We start from the raw sequence: 18,602 nt of genomic DNA, 5'->3' as shown, positions 1-18,602 counted from the left end.
CTCTCCAAGCTGATCATAAGAAGCAAGCTCCCCATAGACCAGGACACACCAACTCAAAGTGACAGCAGACCCTGCCAGAACAATAGATGCAAAACCTGCAGACATATCTCCACTGCTACCATGATCAACACTCTCCCCTGCCCCCACCACAACACACCTTTCAAGATCCATGGGTCCTACACATGCCTATCACAACGTGTGGTGTACCTCATCCAGTGCACTAACTTCCCCAATAACAACTATGTGGGTGAAACCAGACAATCACTAGGCTCGCCAATGAACTCTCACAGGAAAATAATAGAAGACAAAAACTCTACCACCTGTGTGTGAACACTTTTCACAAAGCAATCACTTGATAGCTGATCAGGCCTCATCCTCAAAGGAAACCTGCGCAACATTTTCAAATGATGAGCCTGGAAGCTTATATTCATAACTCTGCTGGCCACTAAAAAATAATGGACTGAATAGAGACATCAGATTTATGGCTTATTACAACAATCTGTAGCCCATTAACTCCCCCTTTTTGTCCTATGACTGCAAAGGTGTTAATGGGCCACTTCACCTTGAACCATCCCATACAACACATGCTACCAATCTGTTCCACCTTGCATTTGGCTGTGACCTCAGAGTACCTGGCCCGGACCTGAAGAAGAGCTCTGTGTGGCTCAGAAGCTTGTCTCTCTCACCAACAGAAGTTGGTCCAATACAAGATATTATCTCACCCACGAAGTCTCTCTAATGTCCTGGGCCCCACACCACTACACTGCAGACAAGGCTGGCTTCAGGCAGCTCCGCCTCCGGCCCTGACTTGTGAGTGCCCCTGCGCTGTCAATGACTGAGGACTACACTTCCCAGCAGGCAGGGCGGGACATCACATGACCACGCATGCCCAGTGCTTGCTCTGACCTGCCATAGAGACAGAGCGGAGCACTCTCGCCTCCCGGCCGGGCTGCGCACCGAGGGGGAGGAGCCGCGGTAACACCATGGAGCCCGAGCCGCGGCCCGGGGTCGCCGCCGCCGCCGCCGTGACCGTGACCCAGACCCAGCCCCCGGAACAGGAGAGGAAGCTGGAGCAGGAGAAGCTCTCCGGGGTGGTGAAGAGCGTCCACCGACGGCTGCGCAGGAAGTACCGGGAAGGTAAATGCCGGGGCACGGCTGGGCCCGCCCCGAGCCCCTCGGCGGCCGCGGGTGGGCGGTTAGAGCTGCCCGTGAGGCCCAAGCAGCCGCCCCCTGCACGGGGCCCGGGGGAAGGGAAGGGGAGCGGAGCCGGGCCGGGGAGCCGCCCCCTGCACGGGGCCCGGGGGAAGGGAAGGGGAGCGGAGCCGGGCCGGGGAGCCGCCCCCTGCACGGGGCCCGGGGGAAGGGAAGGGGAGCGGAGCGGAGCCGGGCCGGGGAGCCGCCCCCTGCACGGAGCCCGGTCTTGGGGAGCTCCCTCTAGGTGTAGTAGTTGGAGCCTGGAAGGGTGGGGGGGAGCTAGGTCCTCCCCCAATGCGGGGGCCCGGGTCTCGGTTTCCTGCTTCTTTTCGTGGCGCCCCTCCGCCCCCAGTAAATACGGGGGCGGGGAGCTGCAGCCTTTGCATGCAGCTGTAGGCGCTGCTCACAAGCTGGAGCGTTGTGTTTGTGCACCTCAGTGCCCACGGTACTTCATCCTGCAGAGCCCCGCTCCGCTGCCCGTTGGGCTGCTCACAGCTGGCAAAGTGTCCCTTTGTCCTGCGGCCTGTCGTGTCTCCTCTCTTTCTCCTCTTCCCCCCCACAAAGCTGCTTTTCCTGGCCCAGGAGTGCTCAAATTTCTGAGCTTCTTCCTTGGGATGTGCAGACAATAGGAGTCCTATGGCAACTTCCACTTTTTCTGTATATGTGTGTGTGTGTGTGTGTGTGTGTATATATATATATATATATATTCTTACTATATGTTCCATTCTGTGTATCCGATGAAGTGGGCTGTAGCCCACGAGAGCTTATGCTCTAATAAATTTGTTAGCCTCTAAGGTGCCAAAAGTACTCCTGTTTATTTTATGGATAAATGATACCCTGTGATGTAAAAACAGACTGTTAATTTATATCAATAACCAAGTGCATTATAACCTGTCTAATCTGCATATCATCAGTCCCACTCATCCTAAGACTTAATAGCTGATGTTGTAGTGAGCTCTTGCAACAAACTTTTACATTATGAAGTATATTATCTCACCTGACCGGTAGCCCTGGACATATGATCCAGGAGGTTACTGGTAAGAATGCTTGCCTTACCCTCCTCCATGAGAGTCTCAAATGTGTGCACGCTGTTGTGTGGGATTGGGATAGCAGAAGCACCCCAGAAATTAGACATACCAGTTTGAAGATTTAAAATATGGCAAACTGTAAAGTTGAGATTAATAGATCTTCATAACAAAAAGGACTATTATCCTCTAGTCTGACCTCCTGCAAAACAGAGGCCATACTATTTCATCCAATAATCCTTGCATCAGGGCCATAATTTCTGATTGAGCTACAGTATATATCTTTTACAAAAATATTCATGGAATGGAAACTGTTCTTATAATAATTAATAATAATAATAATAGTTAGCTTTTATATAGCATTTTTAATTGTGAAGTCTCAAAATGCTTTACATTTCAAACTAGTTCCTGCCTCTTAGTCCATGGCTGCTTGAAGGCCATCTTGCTGCAGAACTGATACTATGCTGCTCTCTGTGGAGTCTCCCCAAATTCTAAGAACACATGTTTCTTCTGCCTCCTAGCCCAAATTTGCATGTGATTTGGTCTTAGCTATCCACTGGGTAGATCTGTCAGCTCTTTCATGCTGGAGACCAAGGAGCCTTGGTTACCCCAGCCCTTCTGGGCATGTCTACACCACATCTGGGAGTGAGCCTCTCTGTCTGGGTCTACAGAGTAAAAATAGCTGTGTGAATGTTGCTTTGACATTGAGGCTCAGGCTGGCGCTCGGGCTCTCAAGCCCACATCTGTTCCCCTCAGTCTTGAAAGTCCAAGCTACAGTGTCTATAGCTATTTTTAGTACACTAGCATGAGCCCCATTACCGTAAGTCTGTCAACTGGGGTTGGGAAGCTCATTCCCAGATATAGTGTAGGCATATGCATAGTGGCCACACAAGCTTGAAAGGATTTCTCTCATCTTCCAGGCTGAGGAACCATTACCAACACATACAGCTTAGTTGCTCAAATTGTGTTCTGTTGCCAGGACTTGTGCTTTTGGCAGTTCACACTTTTCTGTTATTTCAGCCTGTCTGCAGATTCAGAAAGACAATGCTGGGTCACATTTAGGGCTTTTCTACACAGAAATGTCATGGGGAAGTTTGTGTAAAATAGCTAGGTTGTGAATTTTAAGTGCAATAGTTATTTGGCACTAACTCCCTGTAAGGACACTCTTATTCTGCACTAAAAGTGCCTTTTTGTGGATTAGGTTGATCCATTCAGCACTAGCTATTCTGCAGTAATTATTCTGGGCCTTTTCCCTTGTGTGGAAAAGCCCTTAGCTAGCATTTTTAATTGTCATAAAATGAATTTTTTTATGAAAGCTTAAATTCTGCAGAAATCGGGGTAAGCCTGCCTCTGCCCAGGAAAAGATTCTTGCTTGCCACTGGCAAGTGAATATGTAGAGAATAATTTACTGGTACTAATACTGGTGGTCTTATTCAGAATGCACAGTTATTATTTGATTTTTTTCCTCATGTACTGCATCTTGCACATTACTGAGAACTTCAGTGTCTTGTATTTTGGGGTGGGAGTGGGGAATAACAAAACTGTTCAACAAATCATACTTCTACAGCATGGAGTTTTCTACCCATTATAATCTAATCAGTTGTAATCCTCATGAGTTACTAGCTATCAGTAGTACTGATTCAGTACTATTAGTTTTTCACATTAAAGTTGAGATAATTATCTTCTGTTCAGTTATCTTCTCCACTGCACCTAACCTTCCAAAAACATGCTTGGGAATCTCCCTCTCTAGAGTTTAACATCTTATTGAACTTACAGTACCTGAAAATGCTTGCTTTCAGAATTCTGTATTGCCTTCTTAATATGCATTTTATTCTGTATAACTATCTTTATGAAATCCAAAATGGCAGCTTAGTAAAGAAGCAAAAGGCTGGCATACTACCAAATAAATGAAGCATTTCAGTTGTCATGTAAGTGTGGAACATTCAGAAAACAAGGCAAAAGTTAAATCCTTAAACATGTACATCCAACAGGTAGACAAGGCAGTTCACCCAGCTGGCTTTATGCAGGTAATAATGAAGGTGCTGATCTTTTTGATAAAGGCATTAAGATCTAAGAGTGACTAGGCTTTTTTTCTGTATTTTTTTACTTCCATTTGTCAAGCCTTGTTCTGTAAAGCTAATTTCCATCTCCTCTGAATGGTATCTAGCAAGCCACACCAAAGTTGCTGTTTCATGGACTTTCCAACAGTACTTGACTTTTAATATATGAAATCACAAGTGGCGCTGTTCTGTGTGCAGTGAGCTATCACTGAAAAAGGGAGCATGCTCAACTTCCTCAGAGAGAACTGTATAATTACTTGACATAATACAGGTGATTCTCAGAGAATGCACTTTTATACTGTCCTTGCCATTTTAATAGTTACTTTGTTCTGAGAAAAGTATTGAATTAGTACCTTCCCCAAGGTGTTTAGATGAAATTTTTTGCAGTTATACAGACTTATTTCTAATAAGCAGATTTCAGTGCTGATGTGACTGAGACCATTACTGGAATTACTTACTATTGGGTGAATTTAAAAGGCAAGTTCATGCCTTACCTGACTTGCTTACAGCTGGCATCACTGACCTCACTTTGATTTATTGTCCACCACTTTCTTTTTTTAAAGAATGAGTTAGTGTAAAAATGACATTGGCATGCTTTAATACTACAGGCTAATGCGGGTCTCAACCAGTTGTAAATGTTTGTGTTTAAATGTGAAAGCAATGTTTGTTTTAATGTGCAGTCGCTAGTTAAAATATAATCTTGTCTAATAGGCTCATTTAACAACAGGTCGTCCGGAGAGCCAGGCAGTTCTTTCAAAAGTTGATACTGTTCTATGAAGTCACTTTGCTCAAAGTTGCATCTTGGCTTATTTCCACGTTTTCTAGGCTTCTCCCATCTTCAACAGCACTGTTGCATGTTAGATCACCCACATTTTGGCTATTTTATTTGTAATGTGACTAACCTCTAGGATGGTTTACCATATTAGTTCTAATTTATTTAATTCTCTTTGTGGCAACATGTCAACCTCTCATTACCTAACTCATGTGTTAAAACCTGTCACTTTAATCTGGAAATGAGACTGGAAAACATGGTGGTTTCTCTTCTGTAGCTCTGAAACGCTCACCACAAAAAATGCATTTTAATTTTATTTCCAGATCATTACTTTGCATCTCTTCACCAGTACTTCCCTTTTCTGTTTTCAGGGCATGGTCAATCTGACCCACTTCTAGTGCAAGTGTTGGGTTTGCCTTTGGCTTTTAGTTGGTAAATGAGAGGGAAATGTTGTTTGCAGAAAAATGGATAAGCAAAAATGGTTATAAGTCTGCTTTGTGATTTATACTACCCTGCATCCCTGTCCACACATCTCTGAACCATATTTTCTGATTCATTATTAAACAAAGCTTAAAATAGCTTCAGTCTAAAATGGCTTTAATATTAGATAGTATCTTATTTAAAATTCTCTTTTTAACAGTTGTTACGTGGTTGAATCCTATCAACAGTAGTTAAACACTTCAACCAAGTTATCCTAAATTCTTAATAAACTATTTCAGGCCAGTGACTTCTGCACAGCGTAGACAGTTTTTCTGAAGTTATTAGATGAAAGGGCTGATAGATGAAATCTCCTTCTTCTGAAACATCAGAGATGGCTATGGCTGGAGATGGGATGAGGAGGGCTAGGGCTTTGAGGTGGCACCAAGCATTTTCTGCCAGGTGCTTGGCTGGCTGGTTCTTGCTCATGTGCTCAAGACCTGCCCGTTAACCTTTATGGGATCAGAAAGGAATTTTCCCTATAGATCAAATTGGCAGTGGCCTGGATTGGCGAGATATTCACCGCCTTCTGCAGTGTGTGGGTTGGATCACTTGCCAGGGTTATCTGAGTTTATCTCACTTAATCATTTTCCTGACATTGCACGGGCTTCGGGCACTGGTTCATCTCAGTCCCTCCAGTTCTTGCGTGTGACACATAATAGTCTAGTCTCTGGGTTGTGATACTTTGGTCTAATTTTGGTTGTTGGATTTAGTGTACAGGTGCTGGATGATGATGATGACCTGTGAAATACAGGAGGTGAGACTACCTGATCAGGCCTTAAACTCTGTCTCTAAGAAAACCTAATAAACTTCTAACATGTTTTCTCCCACACAAAAAAGGAAAAATAAAATTAGATACAAAACACTTGCTTTCAAAAAGCAATATAAATAAAATAGAAAATGAGGAATGAACATTATATATGCATAAACTTCAGTTATTTTATAACTTCATTTTGTATTAATGTTATCTTGTCCGTAAACTCTATTTCTGTTCCCCATCTGAACTGTTTATCTTAGATCAGTGGTTCTCAACCTTTCTCAACTACTGTATCCATTTCAGGAGTCTGATTAGTCTTGCGTACCACAAGTTTCACCTCACTTAAAAAACTACTTGATTATAAAAGGAGTAATTCTGGCACCTTAGAGACTAAAATTTATTTGAGCATAAGCTTTCGTGAGCTACAGCTCACTTCATCGGATGCATTCAGTGGAAAATACAGTGGGGAGATTTATATACACACAGAACATGAAACTATGGGTGTTACCATATACACTGTAACCAGAGTGATCACTTAAGGTGAGCTATTACCAGCAGGAGAGTGGGGGAAGGGGGGGAGAACCTTTTGTAGTGATAATCAAGGTGGGCCATTTCCAGCAGTTGAGAAGAATGTCTCAGGAACAGCCTGGGGTGGGGTGGGGGGGGGGAATAAACATGGGGAAATAGTTTTACTTTGTGTAATGATCCATCCACTCCCAGTCTTCAGTCAAGCCCAAGTTAATTGTATCCAGTTTGCAAATTAATTCCAATTCAGCAGTCTCTCGTTGGAGTCTGTTTTTGGTGTTTTTTTGTTGAAGAATTGCAACTTTTAGGTCTGTAATTGAGTGACCAGGGAGGTTGAAGTGTTCTCCGACTGGTTTTTCAATGTTATAATTCTTGACATCTGATTTGTGTCCATTTATTCTTTTACGTAGAGACTGTCCATTTTGACCAATGTACATGGCAGAGGGGCATTGCTGGCACATGATGGCATATATCACATGGGTAGATGTGCAGGTGAACGAGCCTCCTTTTCTTTTTGCGAATACAGACTAACACAGCTGCTACTCTGATACTTGATTATACAATCAAACATAAAAATACAGAAATGTCATAGCACGCTCTTACTGAAAAATTGCTTACTTATTTTTACCATATAATTATAAAATACATTGATTGGAATATAAATATTGTACTTACATTTCAGTGTGATACTTGAGCCTGTTTTTCACTTTGAGCCTTGTCTGAAGCCCAAACCCAGGCCGTGGGGCTGAAGCATGTAACTTAGCTTTGTGGGGCCCCCGGTCAGTTGCCCTGCTTGTCACCCCTAATGCCAGCCCTACAGTTGTGACCCCCCCCCCCACCCAAAAACCAATCTCTCAACACCCCCCCCCCCCAGGTGCTGCAATGCCCAGATGAGTGGCGTATCCCCCCGGAAAACCTCTTAGTACCCCCTGGTTGAGAACCACTGTCTTAGGTCCTCGGAGTAGGAATGTATTTTGTTGTATTCAGGTTTTAATACCATGCTACTCACTGTAGTATCTGAGCACCTTGCAGTAGTGCAGTAAGCAATGTGCTTACACATCTGTCACATGTTGTTTGTTCGTTCATCTTCTTACCAGAGGGAGAAACATGGAATGGAGTTTCTCGCTATGGTTGGGTGGTGGTTGTTCAATATACCTGTTGCTATGTGTTTATATTTGAGAAGGCAAGGTCAAAGAAATGCACCTTTCACTTGGAGGTGAAAGTGGTGAGGTTTATGATAGTCCTTAGTTCCTGGGGGAGTTGATTCCACAGTCTTGGACTAACCTGGGGAAGATTCTGTCTTCTGCCCAGATGAGCTTTACTCTTATAATGGAACTCTCAGCAATGCCAGAGGAGCAAAGTTGTTGACCAGCATCTTTATCCTGGACCTTTTAAATGGTCTTTTAGGTATCCTGGGCCCAGGCCAGAAAGTGCTTTGAAGATAACTAAGACCTTGAACTTGATTCATAATTCTGTGGGAAGCCAGCATAGAGAGTGAGGGACAAATGTGATTTGCTTATGATAGCCTGTGTTGCTGTGGAGCCGCACAGCAGTATTTTGTATCGGTTAGAGCTTCCTAAGACCTGAAGGTTTCATCCCCAGGTATATTGGATTGCTGTAGTCCAGCTGAAAGGTGATGAAGGCATGATTAACTAAGGCCAGGTCTTTCTGCCAGAAAGGGATGGTGTCTCCTAGCTAACCAGAGATGATAAAAAGTGAAATGGAAGCTGCTCCAGGTCAATTAAGACACCTGGGGCCAATTAAGAACTTTCCAGGAGGCAGGGAGAATGCTAGGTTGATTGGGACACCTGAAGCCAATCAGGGGCTGGCTGAAACTAGTTAAAAGCCTCCCAGTTAGTCAGGTGGGTGTGCATGTCAGGAGCTGTGGGAGGAAGTTCCACTTTGGAGAGGCTGAGTAGTACACACCATATAGGCACAAGGAAGGAGGCCCTGAGGTAAGGGTGAAGTGGAGCTTGAGGAAGTGAGGGCTGCTGTGGGGGAAGTAGCCCAGGGAATTGTACATGTAACGTTTCTAAAAGGTCAGCTACCATAGGGTACTGATACTATTAGGGTCCCTGGGCTGGAGCCCGGAGTAGAGGGTGGGCCCGGTCTCCCCCCCCCCACGTTTGCCCCCTGATTAATCACTGAGACTGGGAGACAACAGAGATGGTGCAAGGAAAGATAACTTCTCCTCACCTCCCTCGCTGGCTTATGATGAAAATGGCTCAGTAGACTGTGACCCTTGTCTCTAGAGAGAAGGGTTACGTGCAGGGTCACAGTGAGTCTCTGAGGCTAGCGAAATCTGCCAGGAAATGTGGGACCCACGGAGGGAAGGACAGAGCTTTGTCACTATATCTATATTTATATCTATATCTAAATCTTACTATGTGTCCCATTCTATGCATCTGATGAAGTGGGCTTCAGTTTATCTGTTTTTAGTCACCTGACTTCACAATAAAATAAAAACAAATTTTCCCCATTTTTTTAAAAAAGGATTTCTTTTAACAATGTTAAGTCTTTGACAAAGAATATAAAGTGTATATTTTACAATTAAAAAAACAAACAAACAGGAAGGACGGGTTATGTGCACATGCTAGAATCTCTCCTCTACCAACCAACCAACCAACCAACCACAAAAAAAACAACAAAAACCCAACCCTAACCAAAAATCACTTTTGCAATGCAGCTCATTCTTTCCCTATCTTCCCAAAAATAACCGTGGGGCAGATCTCTTCTTTAAGTGAATTGTTCCTTTTGTAGCAGTACAATCATGTGAGCTTCTTGAGTAAGTCTTCTGTGCAACATTATCCATGGGCAAGCAGGTTTTATACATAGTTTAGATGGGAAATTTACAAGTGCCTTACTTCCATCTAAATCCAGTGGAGTTGAGTGCATTTGAAAAACTCCCCATAGATACTCTTTGAAGAATTAAAAAGATATTTGACCATGGTAAAAAATTGCAGTAAAATACTGGGCTTTTGCAGTAAAATACTCTGACTTTCTTTAAAAAGAAAGAAAAATCTCTGTAGAGATCACCAATACCAAAGCCACTTAAATTTTCTATAGCTAACATATAACATCAGTCTAATAAGCATTACAGCTTCTACATTCTTTTAAAAAACTTAGATTTAAATATCATTATAGAGCCAGTGCTATTCATCATTTTTTTTTTAAATCTCACACTAGAAAGAGGGAAATACTTGTAGATACCAGCAGTTCCATTTTCAAACAATAATAGTCATCAGATTCAGAAGTTCATTAAGGCTTTAATTTTTTAGTAATGATTTCATGTAAATAAGCCCCAAAATGTGACTGACCTTTCAGCAATAAACGTTTGAGAGCTGGAAGGTGCTTTCCTAAGAAACAAGTTGTTTGTTTGTTTGTGGTTTGCTTGTACTCCCTTTTTTGGATTTGCAGAAGTTAAATAACAAACTATATTATTTGGTTTCTACCAACCTGAACAGTGGCATTACAGATATAACTGCACAAAAAAGGAAGTGATCAAACAAAAAGCCTCTTTGAAAACGGAGGGAAAATACATCTGTAACTGTCAAAGTATGTTTGGTAGAGAAATGTATTCTAAATTGAGATTAAAAAAAAGCACATATATCTGTGATTCAAACAATTCTAAAAAATCCCCCATACCTCCTGTTAAAGACTTCAAAAATAGACAACAGGTGGTCATGTGATCCTTTATGTACTTTTCAAGCATTACTTTTAAATAACAAAGTTATTCCAAGACTTGTATTTTTGGTATATTTGTATTGTTTCATATATAGTATTTCCAAAACTGATATTGCGGGTCGATGCATGATATCAGTTTAACAAGTGCCGTCATTTGCTTTTGTATTCTTGGGTCTGTACTGTACACTTATTTATGCAGTGTGTGCTGAATATGCATTTGAGGCCCAGCATAAAGTAGTCTGACTAGGTCTCTCGTTAAAATATCTTCCATTTGAGCTTATATAAGTAGTCTATTATGAGACATTATAAACTAGAATTTGCATCAGCCTTGGATAACATAAACTGTGCAAAGTTTTTAGCATTGCTCTAGTAGTAGCAGAGCTACTGTATGTAGGGATGTAAATAGCAATTTAAAAAGTTGACCAGTTAAACGATTAAAATTATATTTAATCGTTTAACTGTACCGCAGTAGCTCTGGTGGGCCTGGCACGGCGCAGGCTGGGGTCACTCTGGCTGGGCCTAGGCGCCCACTCCGACCGCTGGGGTTAATGGGTTACCGGTTAATCTTTTACATCCCTAATTGTATTTTTAAAGAACTGTTATACTGAAGTTTTAGCTCTTCTTTCTATGAAGATCAAATTAAAAATAAATAAAATATTACGTCAAATTTAAGTAAGGGAGTTAACTAATGTGGTCATATCAGCTATGAATTTTCTTCTGAAATTTATGGGATAACTTACTGCATAGCCTCAAAAGAGTTTTGTGTTGACAGACAGAGGAATGTATAGCTAAATGAAAGTTTGCTTATATTTCATTGTCACTATTAGCGGTGTCATCCTTTTTTCAGATTAGATCACAAAATGCAAGTTAAAGTTTGTAAAGCAAATTCTTATTTCACTTATGAAAAATAATCAATATCTAATTACCCTTACTTTTCATGTAAATAATTCTTAAATTATATTCCGTTTTGGACAAATATAAAATTAGACAAACTAGTCTTACTATTTCAATGGAGCTCAAACTATTTTGCAAGTATGTTGTGTGAGAAGAAGGCAGATGATTAGTAAACTTCTAGAATTTTAAACATGCTGAATGTTTTAAGTGGAATAAGATAGTGGGTAGCATTCCTAATTTAATTAACTTTTTCTCTGCTTAGCCACAGCCACATCTTCAATACTGTAGCACCAAGAGGACATACTTGTTGCATAATGCAGCACTGGGTATTTTTCCATCATCGCATACCAGAGTCTTACAGCAGAGAATTGGATAAGTTGTATGTTAAATTTCTCTGATAATGGGGATAGGATGAGAGAGAGTCAATTAGTGGACTATAATGTAAGAATATATTCCATTTTAATCATTTAAATTGTATAAAATGGTGTTGGTACAGTAGGTGGATGTATCTGAAGTCTAGAGTCTGATGTGATAGTTTGACAATAATAAAATGGGTTGTCCACTCAGACTTTAAGAACAGAGTGGAATTTGTCATGTTGAGTTTTTGTAGGAATTTTTTAACCTAACATTGCCCTCGCTCAGTGGTTCCCCACCTTCTTTCATATGCAGACCTCAAAAAAATTTCTACTGGAGGTGCGGATCCCTTTGGAAATCTTAGGCATAGCCTGTGGACCCCCAAGAGTCCATGGGCCACAGGTTGAAAACCCCTGTGCTATGGTAATGACAACCTTTCGTGGACCCCTTAGATAGTAGTCTGAGGTGCCCCAGCTGAGAACCACTGCCCTAATTGACAATGTTTGTTCCCATTTATTGCTGTTCAGCATGTTGTGTAAACTGATATACTATTTCAGTGAGGAACCAGAGGTATTTTTACGAACACTTAAACTGTTCCTTTTGTGGAACACTGAGGCATGTTAAAAATTAGTCTGATTGCAACATATTCTAGTTAAAATCTAAGCAGAACTTTTACAGTATAAATGGGATGTTGCCATAGCTAGGCTTTTGAAATTTGGAATCTCCCAGCAGTGTCATTGTATCCTCGCAACTAATAGATGTTGCTTTCCTTTAAAATGGAAGATTAAAGGGGTGTATCTATAAGCATCTTTGTAGAAACATAAAAATGTTTTCAGTGCAGCAGTAGGCAACATGCTATGTTTGAGTTTTCTCTCTGGGACCAGCAAAGATGCACAGTTCTAGGAATTTTTTTGCTAAATAGTGAAGAGCAGCGGGGAAAAGCTCACACATTATGTTCTGAATCAGCTTAATTGTCACTTTATATTTCTCAGTGACATATTTATGGATTTTTTTAAAAAAATAGATGAGATTCTTGAGGACAGTGCTGCTCCAGATTCTATCCAAATCTGTTTTTTTATCATTGTTTTACAATGGTTTGCATCCCTTTTACTAAAATTGAAACAAAAGTATAAGCTAGTAACATGACATATAAATTGAAATAAATGTGTACTACCCCAGTCTATAGTTCTGGATTGCCATAGCAGACTCTTAAAAATACTTCCATAAATAAATATTGGCATAGTGTTGATAGAACGCTATCCTGGCAGCAACATTAATATAACAAAAATTTAATAAACTCCACTAACAAAACCTTTACCAGAGTTGCCATCCTCAGTTTTGCCCAACTCACATCTTCTTTTATGCACAAAGGAGGTTTACCGTAAGTTAAGAAAATTCTTGGTGTTGTCAAGATTTGAAGTTGACTTTATGTGGATGGTGTAATTATTCAGTGTTTTTGTTTAAATCTAGAGATTTGCAGGGAATGTATTCTGTTTCATAAAACATGCCTAAAATGGTGAATAAGTAATATATTTCTAGTGAAATAAGTGTGTTTTGGTAATTAAATTGATATTTATTGGTTTTGTTTTGTACTGTTTAAAGGACTTTAAGGCACTCTAAAATTGTTAGTGACAACTTCTTACTTTCAGTTTCTTTTAAGTTATGTTCCGTGTATACTTCAGACTTTTTGCATTTGAATGGTCTGTTTTGTGTTTAATAGATAGGGTAATGTTACAATGCTGTCTCTAAAAGGTTATTGTCTGAATATCAGTTTTTACTATCTTTATTACAAGCTGATTAACTTTTTAGTTTACTCTACAGTTTACAACACTTGAACCTTCTGAGAGTAGAACACCTGATGACATTTCTTACAACAGGGGTGGGCAAACTTTTTGGCTGAGGGCCACATCTGGGTGGGGAAAATTGATTGCAGGGCCATGAATGTAGGGCAGAGAGTTGGTGCGGGGGACAGGGTGCGGTGTGCAGGAAGGGGCTCAGGGCAAGGGGTTGGGGCAGAGCAGGGGTGCAGCATGTACGAGGGGGCTCGGGGAAGGGGATTGGGGTGCAGCAGGAGGCTCAGGGGGGCTGAGGTGCAGGCAGGGGGCTCAGGGCAGGGAGTTGGGGTGTGGGATGCAGGAGGGGTTCGGGCTCTGGCCAGGCGCCGCTTACCTGGAGCAGCTTTGGGGTGGCAGTGGCACGCACTGGGGTCAGGACAGGCTTCCTGGCCCTGTTCTGGGAAGTGGCTGGCACCACGTCTCTGTGGCCCCTGGAGGAGGGGGTGGGGCAGAGAGCACCACACGCTGCACTTCCCTGTGGGTACCTCCTCTGAAGCTCCCATTGGCTGTGGTTCCCCATTCCTGGCCAATGGGAGCTTCGGGGGTGTCAAGGTTCCTTCCCCACTCTGAACTCTAGGGTACCTGCATGAAGACCCCCTAAGCTTATTTTTAACAGCTTAGGTTAAAACTTTCCCAAGGCACTAATTTCGTCTTGTCCTTGAACAGTATGCTGCCACCAAGTGATTCAGACAAAGAACAGGGAAATGACCACTTGGAGTTCCTAATTCCCCAAAATATCCTTTCCTGTGGAGGCTTGAGAATAAACAAGACGAGCACAAACCAGCCTTGGATTTTTAAAACCCAAAAAACCCGATCAGATTCTTAAACAGAACTTTATTAGAAGAACAAAAACAGATAAGAGAACAACTCTGTAAGATCAGAATGGAAGATAATCTTACAGGAAGTCAGATTCAAAACACAGAGAATCCCTCTAGACAAAACCTTAAGTTACAAAAAGACACAAGAACAGGAATACACATTTCCTCCAGCACAGCGAATTTCACAAGCCAAAACAATTTTCTAGCTAGATTACTTACTAACTGTACGGGAGTTGGAGGGCTTGCATCCTTGATCTGTTCCCCACAAAGGTATCATACAGACAGACAAAAGCCTTTTTCCCCCCCCTCCAGATTTGAAAGTATCTTGTCCCCTCATTGGTCATTTTGGGTCAGGTGCCAGCCAGGTTACCTGAGCTTCTTAACCCTTTACAGGTAAAAAGACTTTGCCTCTGGCCAGGAGGGATTTTATAGCACTGTATACAGAAAGGTGGTTACCCTTCCCTTTATATTTATGACAGGGGGAGGTACCCACAGGCAGAAGCAGTGCCTCGCCCCAGGAGCCACAGGGATGTGGTGCTGGCCGCTTCTGGGAGCAGGGCGGGTGTGGCAAATCTGCGGGCCGGATCCAAAACCCTGAGGGGCCGAATCTGGCCCGCAAGCCGTAGTTTGCCCATGAAGAAGGCTTATATGGATGGAGAGCATAGTCTAGGGAATGCATTTTAGCTAGATACATGGGATTGGACTTCTGCATCATATCCAAGAATATACTGCTATAAGGAATCTCTCCTGGATCATCAGTTGTATTTGCATTCAGTGACAGAATTGCAAGGACAGGTAAACAAGTAACTGCTTAAAGAAATAATCTTCCAGGACATACAGAACTGGAAAAATGTTATTTTTAACAACCCTGGAGAGAGGGAACCAAACAAACACAATTTTTTTTTTTTTAAAGTAGAGCTGCTGCAGGGACCTGAAAGGCTTGTAAAACTCATGTTATGAGCGGTCGTTATAAATCAGAATCTCCCGGGTCTGACACTTACATGACTGATATCTTTTATGAGAGGAATGGGGTATAGAACAGCTTTTTTTTTTTTTTTTTTTAAAATACAGGCAATCCATGCTCAAATAGGATTTAAATTGCATGGGAGGGGAGAGATGGAGACAACACTCACATCTGTACTTGACACCCTATGATGAAATTAAGGAATCCCTACAGTAAAGATGAACTGGAGGCAATGATTATCTGAAGTGCAGAGCTTAATATAAGGGACATGAGAAGATATTATTCAAGGAAGCCCCCTGGACCAGTCCACACAAGAGAGCCACTTCCTGGACACTACGGTGCTAATAAGCGATGGTCACATAAACACCACCCTATACCGGAAACCTACGGACTGCTATGCCTACCTATATGCCTCCAGCTTTCATCCAGACCACACCACACGATCCATTGTCTACAGCCAAGCTCTACGGTACAACCGCATTTGCTCCAACCCCTCAGACAGAGACAAACACCTACAAGTTCTCTATCAAGTGTTCTTAAAGCTACAATACCCACCTGCTGAAGTGAAGAAACAGATTGACAGAGCCAGAAGAGTACCCAGAAGTCACCTACTACAGGACAGGCCCAACAAAGAAAATAACAGAACGCGACTAGCCATCACCTTCAGCCCCCAACTAAAACCTCTCCAACGCATCATCAAGGATCTACAACTTATCCTGAAGGACAACCCATCACGCTCACAGATCTTGGGAGACAGGCCAGTCCTTGCTTACAGACAGCCCCCCAACCTGAAGCAAATACTCACCAGCAACCACACACCACACAACAGAACCACTGACCCAGGAACCTATCCTTGCAACAAAGCCCATTGCCAACTGTGTCCACATATCTATTCAGAGGACACCATCATAGGGCCTAATCACATCAGCCCCACTATCAGAGGCTCGTTCACCTGCACATCTACCAATGTGATATATGCCATCATGTGCCAGCAATGTCCCTCTGCCATACATTGGCCAAACCGGACAGTCTTTACGTAAAAGAATAAATGGACACAAATCAGATGTCAAGAATTATAACATTCAAAAACCAGTCGGAGAACACTTCAGTCTCTTTGGTCACTCAATTACAGACCTAAAAGTTGCAATTCTTCAACAAAAAAAACGTCAAAAACAGACTCCAACGAGAGACTGCTGAATTGGAATTAATTTGCAAACTGGATACAATTAACTTAGGCTTGACTAAAGACTGGGAGTGGATGGGTCATTGCACAAAGTAAAACTATTTCCCCATGTTTATTCCCCTCCCCCCGCCCCGCTATTCCTGAGACATTCTTGTCAACTGCTGGAAATGGCCTACCTTGATTAAAAGGTGTCCCGTCCCCTCCCGGCTCTCCTGCCGGTAATAGCTCACCTTACCTGATCGCTTTCATTACAGTGTTTATGGTAACACCCATTGTTTCATGTTCTGTGTGTATATAAATCTACCCACTGTATTTTCCACTGAATACATTCGATGAAGTGAGCTGTAGCTCACGAAAGCTTATGCTCAAATAAATTTCTTAGTCTCTAAGGGGCCACAAGTACTCCTTTTCTTTTTGCGGATACAGACTAACACGGCTGCTATTCTGAAACTTCTGATTTTATGTAAGAATTCCTGATTAATTCTAGGTTATTCTGGAACATAAGCTTTGACACCTCAATGTCAGTCTTAATACATTCTTTTGAAATAGTGCATGAGACATTTTCATATTGTATTTTGTTTCCAGTCATCCATGTAGCCCAAATTTGCTATGCAAAGTCCTTCCTGTAAATTCGACTGCATTTATCGTTACCTAAGCTTTGATTCATAAATCAGTTTCTATCCCATCTAGATTAGAAGGTTCATTAGCTTATGTTCTGTAACCAATGTACTGCAGTCTGCATTTCCATTATAACTCTGAAACTTAAGTGGCAAGCTCAATTAGGTATGAAGTTTGAATATATTTATTCACCGTTAGTGTGGACTTGAAATCCAGATTTGGCAAACACCTTTTGGAGTTTGTCCACAAATAGTGAGTCTTTTCAAGACTTTGCTTTCAATTTAAAGGACATGTGAATGTGCTTGTTCTATCAATATCCTATTCAGTTTGAAGTGAAAAGTATACTGTTAAGCATATTCAAGTCAGTTGAGGATTTTTGTTGTTAAGGTGGAATTCCAGGGGATGGTTTGAGGTTTATAGAATATCAGGGTTGGAAGGGACCTCAGGAGGTCATCTAGTCCAATCCCCCAATTTTTGCCCCAGATCCCTAAATGGCCCCCTCAAGGACTGAACTCTCAACCGTGGGTTTAGCAGGCCAACACTCAAACCACTGAGCTATCCCTCTCCTCTTTCAGTTTGCACTGTGAATACATTCCTTGTCAGGTGGCTAATTGTCTTGCTGTATGTGAAGCCTTTGAGAGCAATGGGAGTGTCTCAAAATGAAGTGCCTCCTCAGTGCAACAATACTAGAGTAAACATGATAAATATGAAAAGAAATATAGAGGAGAAACGGGAAATTGTGTGTTAAGGGATTCAGCTGTGCAGTATTAAATATTTATCAGTTAAATCACATTTTAAATTTATGCTACCAGGGAGGTGTAGGTTAGGGAAATAAGACATGGCAATAAGGTAGACTTTAAAAGCTAGTTTTTAGTTTTTGCCATACTTGAAATGGGCAGAAATATAATTTCTCATTTCCTTACAATTTAAGTAATCTCTTCTCCTATGTCTTTTTTTTGGGGGGGGGGGGTCTTTTCTTTTAACACAAGTGTAACCCTTCTGCCCATCAAAGTTGGCAGCAACAAGGGCCAGGTTCAGTATCTAGGGGTTCTATTCCAATAAGAGGAATGCAAAACCGGCTCGAGCCCCCACCCAGTGACCTGGGACAAATATATACCACCCCCGCTGGGCGCCTCCAAGAGGCAATACTTCCCCTCTCGCAAGCCCAGAGTCTGAGTGTAGCAAAGCCTTTTAATAACAGAGAGAAACAATGTGGCATTATGTTGGGGAAACACCACCAACAGGATTCCTAACACAACCCATGAGCAAAAACCCACCCCAAGCAAATTTGGCCATGTCCTTTCCCTTTGGTTCTTGAGTCCAGCAACCCAAAGTCCCAAAAGTCAATACCCCAAAAGTCTCTGTCCCTGGTCAGTGCAGCCCCAGAGTTTTTTGAAAGTTTATCTGCAGAGTTTTACCTCCCAACCTGGGTGGAGATGGGG

General features: G+C 42.1%; 1 protein-coding gene across 4 annotated transcripts in view; it reads left to right on the top strand.

Annotated features, from left to right (window-relative positions):
* The window catches only part of SAMTOR (S-adenosylmethionine sensor upstream of mTORC1), a 124,593-nt gene that overhangs the window by 53,484 nt on the left and 52,507 nt on the right, over nt 1–18,602 (top strand). Inside the window, exons 1-2 of one of the 4 annotated variants that reach the window (XM_074942269.1) lie at nt 1,005–1,137; nt 15,467–16,760. The exons of 1 other annotated variant lie outside the window; for it this stretch is intronic. Coding sequence is in view for 2 of the 3 variants with exons in the window: in XM_074942266.1 (XP_074798367.1) it covers nt 984–1,137 (154 nt within the window). In the remaining variant the exon portion in view is untranslated. Of the gene's footprint in view, nt 1–887; nt 1,138–7,235; nt 7,303–15,466; nt 16,761–18,602 lie in introns of those variants that run through there. 2 more of the 4 variants (XM_074942266.1, XM_074942268.1) reach the window with 2 other exon arrangements.

Source organism: Natator depressus, chromosome 1 (genome assembly GCF_965152275.1).
Source record: "Natator depressus isolate rNatDep1 chromosome 1, rNatDep2.hap1, whole genome shotgun sequence".
In the NCBI taxonomy this organism is placed as follows: domain Eukaryota; kingdom Metazoa; phylum Chordata; order Testudines; family Cheloniidae; genus Natator; species Natator depressus.
This window is presented reverse-complemented; position numbering and strand designations above follow the sequence as displayed.